Raw genomic sequence first — 6,125 nt, 5'->3', positions numbered from 1 at the left:
CGGCCCTCATGGCTTAGCATTGTCGCTTCAGTACCCCAGCCCTTCTGACAGGGTCATAGTGACCTGAAGTCACCTGGACACTCCATGTTCCCAGGCTGCCGCCTCTGCCATCCCGAGGTCTCTGAACTCCGCCCTGCTGCAGAGTCACCGTCACACTGCCATGGTTGCCCTGGGGGTTTCCTCTCTACCGTTGGTGTCCCAAGGCCATCATCCCCCCCAAGATTCTGTCACCATGCTAATGTCACTGCCACCCACCTTCCCGCTCCCTCGTGCTCCCCGTCATCGTCACCTCAGGGCCCCATCATCTTGGCAACCCTGTCATCCTCACCAGGGACGCCCAACCAGCCCCATCACAAGCTCTTCCTTCGTCACCTGGATCTCGTCAGCCTCTCTGCCACCCAAGGGTCCCATCACCCCACAGCCTAGCCAGGTCCCCTTCCACCACGTTCCCTGCAGCCTCCCTGAGACTTCAAAGCTCTCCCACCGGCGCCGCTGAAACCCCTGGCCCGCAGAGGGCGCCGCGTCAAGGACAGCGCGGGCCGACTCGGGAGGGGGCGGGGCCGCAGCCACGGTCGCTTTTTATGAATGGGGGAGCGGGCGGCGCGAGGCCTCATTACTATGCCGCGCAACGCGCGCTGCGCCCCAGCGCTCCGCGCCCATTGGCTGATCGGGCGGCTGACGTCACCGAACCGGTGGCCGGGGGCGGGGCGGGGCGGGGTGACTCACGCCGCTTCTCCCGCGGCCGCGGGGGCTTCTCGGGGTCCACGCACGCCCTGCGCCGCCAGGACCCGAGCGGAGCCTCCCCGCGGCCCGGCCGTGCCTGGTCCTGAGCGGTGAGTAGTAGGCCCTGCCGCGGACACCAGGGGTCCTGGAGGGCACGCAGGATGCTGGGGCACTGGGCCGGCGGAAGACTCCTAGCGGCCGGCCAGGGTCCGAGTTCCAGGTGGGAATTCTGGGTTTAGGCGATTCTGGGTTAGCAGACGTGGGCCTAAGTGCTTGAGTGCTGGGGCTGAGTTGGATGACCCGGCGAAGGGTGAGCATTCCTGCAGGGACCCGAGGCCCTGGAGGGACTGATGGTCATCTGAGGTTAAGCCAGCAGGAGGCGTCTGGGGCAGGGACCCAGGCGTCCGAACAGCAGGAGGTGTCCGACTTGGGAATCCAGGTATCAAGACAGAAGGCGGAGTCAGGCCCAAAATCCAGGTGTCCGGGCAGAAGGAGGCATCTGACTCAGGGATCCGGGCTTCCAGCAGGGGTGTCTGCCTAGAGACCTACAGATGCAGGCAGAAAGAAGGGTCCAGCCAGGGACAGAAGTCTGGGAGGGTGGGGGGTGGGGGGTGGGGGGCTAAGTTCCCAGGTGTTACCGCGGGAGTGCGGGGTGGTGGCTGGCGGGAGCTTCACGCGCATTCCCTGGGGGCGGAGTCTAAGGCTGGCAGTACTGAGAATCGTGAGGGGTCTGGGAGACTCAGGCACGAGCTAGCATCATCATCTCTGATGGGAGGGAGCAGAGCTGCTCAGTCTCCAGATGTTTCCCTACCCCAATCTTGAGGCTTTGGGGGCATCCCCTGGATCCTATGGCCCTCATCCGCTTATAGTACCCCTTCTTCTGTCTCTCCTCTGGTCACACACATGGGAAAAAGAGACGTGCAGGACCTAGGACAGGGATCCCCAGGAAGAGACCCCTGTTTAGAGGCCTGGGGGCATTGGAGAGGACAGCGGTATCCTGGGAAGAGCCCCAGGGGATGAATGTGGGGATAAGGCGTTGGGACCCTATAAGGTATCCTGAGGAGAGACTCCCACCATGTATCCTGAGGGGCACCTCACCCCCTCCAGACCCCACCTCTCATCATCCAGCTTGGTCAGCTTCTCACAAGGCCTTTCTCCTACAGGTACCATGATGTGGGGTGCAGGCAGCCCTCTGGCCTGGCTCTCAGCTGGCTCAGGCAACGTGAATGTAAGCAGCGTGGGCCCAGCAGAGGGGCCCACAGGTCCAGCTGCACCGCTGCCCTCACCTAAGGCCTGGGATGTGGTGCTCTGCATCTCAGGCACCTTGGTGTCCTGCGAGAATGCACTAGTGGTGGCCATCATCGTGGGCACGCCCGCCTTCCGTGCCCCCATGTTCCTGCTGGTGGGCAGCCTGGCCGTGGCAGACCTGCTGGCAGGCCTGGGCCTGGTCCTGCACTTTGCTGCTGTCTTCTGCATCAGCTCAGCGGAGATGAGCCTGGTGCTGGTTGGCGTGCTGGCAATGGCCTTTACCGCCAGCATCGGCAGTCTACTGGCCATCACTGTTGACCGCTACCTTTCTCTGTACAATGCCCTCACCTACTATTCAGAGACAACAGTGACACGGACCTATGTGATGCTGGCCTTAGTGTGGGGAGGTGCCCTGGGCCTGGGGCTGCTGCCTGTGCTGGCCTGGAACTGCCTGGATGGCCTGACCACATGTGGCGTGGTTTATCCACTCTCCAAGAACCATCTGGTAGTCCTGGCCATTGCCTTCTTCATGGTGTTTGGCATCATGCTGCAGCTCTACGCCCAAATCTGCCGCATCGTCTGCCGCCATGCCCAGCAGATTGCCCTCCAGCGGCACCTGCTGCCTGCCTCCCACTATGTGGCCACCCGCAAGGGCATTGCCACACTGGCCGTGGTGCTTGGAGCCTTTGCCGCCTGCTGGTTGCCCTTCACTGTCTACTGCCTGCTGGGTGATGCCCACTCTCCACCTCTCTACACCTATCTTACCTTGCTCCCTGCCACCTACAACTCCATGATCAACCCTATCATCTATGCCTTCCGCAACCAGGATGTGCAGAAAGTGCTGTGGGCTGTCTGCTGCTGCTGTTCCTCTTCCAAGATACCCTTCCGATCCCGCTCCCCCAGTGATGTCTAGCTGAGTCTTCGTGATCCTTCAGCCCTGATCACTACAAAATTCCAGAATGTTAGGCTCTCCAGGGCTTCTTTCCAAACCCCCAGCTCCACACCCCCCAGACCCAGCTGGTTCTGGAGTTCTAGGACATTGGGTGTTTGAAGGTTCTTGTTCAGATCCCTGTGGGGGTCCAGCTGGCTCCATGGTTCCAAAATGTTCAGGTGGTCAGGGATCTACTCAGAAATGTCTCACAGCTCAGCTGGCTTGCAATTCCGGAATGCTGGGAGTTTTACAGTGCCATTCCAAGTCCCAGATGCCCCTTCTCCCCCACACTTGACCTTAACCATGTCACTTTACGTTTGAATTTCTGAACTAAAGAGTCAGACAGATTAGTCACATAGTTGCCTAAATAGGAGAGAGAAAGATTATATACGCGCACATACAAAGAGAGTGTCTATTTGTTATTTATTTATTTATAAATTTACTTATGGGTGGTAAGGGGGGAAAAAGAGACCCACACCTTGATATCCAGGCCATACCAGGGTACCCCTTGTCCCCTCACCCCCATTTCTGACCTCAGTTCCTGGAGGGGGGAAAGGGAGAAAGAGAAACCACGTATTTTGTTATTATTTTGGATTATTTTTTATCGAAGAGATCATAGAAACCAGAGCCTTCTCCCCAGGCCTGCCCTCTTTGGGTTTGGAAGGGGAACACACCAGCCTCTGGTTTTTTATTTTTTTAAGAAGCCATCACCTGAGCAACCAAAAATTCCTCTGCGCTGGGGTCCGACTGCCCTCTGGTGGCCATTTGGGGAAAACTGCAGCCCAGCCAGGCAGCTGGGACCAGAATGCAACCCCAGCTCCACTCCAGCCTGGCGTCCAGCGCCACAGCCATGGCCCGAGGGCCAAGTCTCACCCTGCGGTGCCCTAGAGGAGGGGGGGGCACGAGCCAACACCCCACCCCTCTGCCAACCGGGGCATGGCCCCCAGTGCATTCCCTGTTCTTGTCTCCAACCTAACTCAATAAAAAATGATTTTGTCATAAATATGTTTCCCTATGTGTGTGTGGAGGGCATGGAGTGGGGCCTGATGGGGGATGGCCTGGAATAAGAGGGTCAAGCCAGGCCTGGGGGGCCTGTTGAGGGACCTGGGGAGCTAGACAGAGGGTGGAGGGTGGCTGGCAGGTGACTCCCTCTCAGATGTCAGTGCTCCTCTGCTCAGACCTGGGCACTGACTGGTAAGGACCTTACCTCCCCCTGGAGACAGGAACCTGGGTGCTTGGCTCTTCCTGGGTCAAGGATGCCCACATCCTGCCCACATTGGCCCCTGTGGGGCTTAGGCATGATGAATGTGCTCAAAGCATGTCAATTTCCTTAATAATAATAGGTCCTTCTAATTGTGGGTGCCTACTGTGTGTCTGGCACACATGCCACCTTGCTTATGCCTAATAAGCATCCCATGGCACAGGTAGTGTCTTCTCCATTTCACAAACGAGGCAGCTGAGGCTGAGTGAGGGACAGTGGCTGGTCCAAGGACATACAGCTAAAAAATGGTAAAGCCAGGAACATCTGTTTCCAGAATCTGTGCTGCGTAGTGAGCAGTTTCCTTCCTTCTCAAGCCTGGAGCTTAGGGCATTCTGGACCCTGAATTTTTTTTTTTTTTTTGACGGAGTCTTGCTCTGTTGCCCAAGCTGGAGTGCAATGGCACGATCTTGGCTCACTGCAATCTCCGCCTCCCGGGTTCAAATGATTCTCCTGCCTCAGCTTCCCAAGTAGCTGGGATTACAGGCATCTGCCACCACGCTGGTTAATTTTTGTATTTTTAGTAGCGACGGAGGTTTCACCATGCTGGCCAGACTGGTCTTGAACTCCCAACCTCAGGTGATCCGCCCGTCTTGGCCTCCCAAAGTGCTGGGATTACAGGCGTGAGCCACCACGCCGAGCTGAACCCTGATTTGTTTTGGGGTTCATTTTTAGGGCCACATCTGGGAAATGGTCAGAGGGGGTCTGGTCATTTTGGAGTCAGAAGAGCTTTTCTTTTTTTTTTTTTTTTTTTGAGACGGAGTCTTGCTCTGTCGCCCAGGCTGGAGTGCAGTGGCCAGATCTCAGCTCACTGCAAGCTCCGCCTCCCGGGTTCACGCCATTCTCCTGCCTCAGCCTCCGGAGTAGCTGAGACTACAGGCGCCCGCCACCTCGCCCGGCTAGTTTTTTTGTATTTTTAGTAGAGACGGGGTTTCACCGTGTTAGCCAGGATGGTCTTGATCTCCTGACCTCGTGATCCGCCCGTCTCGGCCTCCCAAAGTGCTGGGATTACAGGCTTGAGCCACCGCGCCCGGCCCAGAAGAGCTTTTCTACGCAAAGGTGGGTGACTATCAGTCTGTGCCTTTGAGGACATATGTGTGCAGGACCCAGAGTTTGGGTATTTGGGGAGAGGAAGCTGACCCCAGAAGGAATGTGTCTATCATGCCAGGGCAGCAACAGGTTTGGGGTGTGGCTGAAGAGGAAGCTCTGATTGGCCAAGCCTCCCAGCTTCCCAGGCCTTATTGTTGGGCAAAGCTTGGAGGTGGGGCTCTCAGAGCATTTCTGGCTCACCCCTCCATATACAGACAGGGAGCCTGAGGCCCAAAGAGGAGCAGCCATTTGCTCAAACTCGCACAGCTGTGCCAGGCTGGGACACAGGCCTTTCTCCATTTCTCTGGCAGAGCCCTTTTGTCTGGTGTAAAGATCCCTCCCTTGGCCGGGTGCAGTGGCTCATGCCTGTAATCCCAGCACTTTGTGAGGCCAAAGTGGGCAGATCACCTGAGTCAGGAGTTCCAGACCAGCCTGGTCAACACGGTGAAACCCCGTCTCTACTAAAAATACAAAAAATTAGCCAGATGTGGAGCCTGTAATTCCAGCTACTCAGGAGGCTGAGGCAGGAGAATCGCTTGAGCCCAAGAGGCAGAGGTTGCAGTGAGCCGAGATCGTGCCACTGCACTCCAGCCTGGGCAACAGAGCGAGATTCCGTCTAAAAAAAAAAAAAAAAAAACCTCCCCAACAGTCTGAGGAGGGTCGTCATGCCAATAGGCCCAGGCACAAAGTGGTGAGGCCGCACCAGGTCAGGCCAAGTTTTATTCTATCTCCACCCTCCTGACAGGTCCCTGGGAAAAGTTCCTACTCAGCAAGCCCCTGCCCCACGCCAAACCTTCCACACCATCACTGTGGCTTCGTCAGATGGGTACCATTGCTCTTCCCCATTTTACAAAAGAGGAAGTTGAGGCTCCAAGA

The 6,125-nt window shown here is 57.3% G+C and overlaps 1 protein-coding gene across 1 annotated transcript; it reads left to right on the top strand.

The window, feature by feature from the left end:
- Positions 1-442: 442 nt before the first annotated feature.
- On the top strand, positions 443-3,905 carry GPR3 (G protein-coupled receptor 3). The gene is made up of 2 exons (XM_033227588.1): positions 443-833; positions 1,887-3,905. The coding sequence occupies exon 2, from the start codon at positions 1,892-1,894 to the stop codon at positions 2,882-2,884; it is 993 nt and encodes a 330-aa protein (XP_033083479.1). The 5' UTR covers positions 443-833; positions 1,887-1,891; the 3' UTR covers positions 2,885-3,905.
- Positions 3,906-6,125: the final 2,220 nt, after the last annotated feature.

This window comes from Trachypithecus francoisi, unplaced genomic scaffold (genome assembly GCF_009764315.1).
Source record: "Trachypithecus francoisi isolate TF-2019V2 unplaced genomic scaffold, Tfra_2.0 Lachesis_group12, whole genome shotgun sequence".
NCBI classification, from domain to species: domain Eukaryota; kingdom Metazoa; phylum Chordata; class Mammalia; order Primates; family Cercopithecidae; genus Trachypithecus; species Trachypithecus francoisi.
Note: the sequence above shows the minus strand (reverse complement) of the source record. Positions and strands in the feature narration are given on the sequence as shown.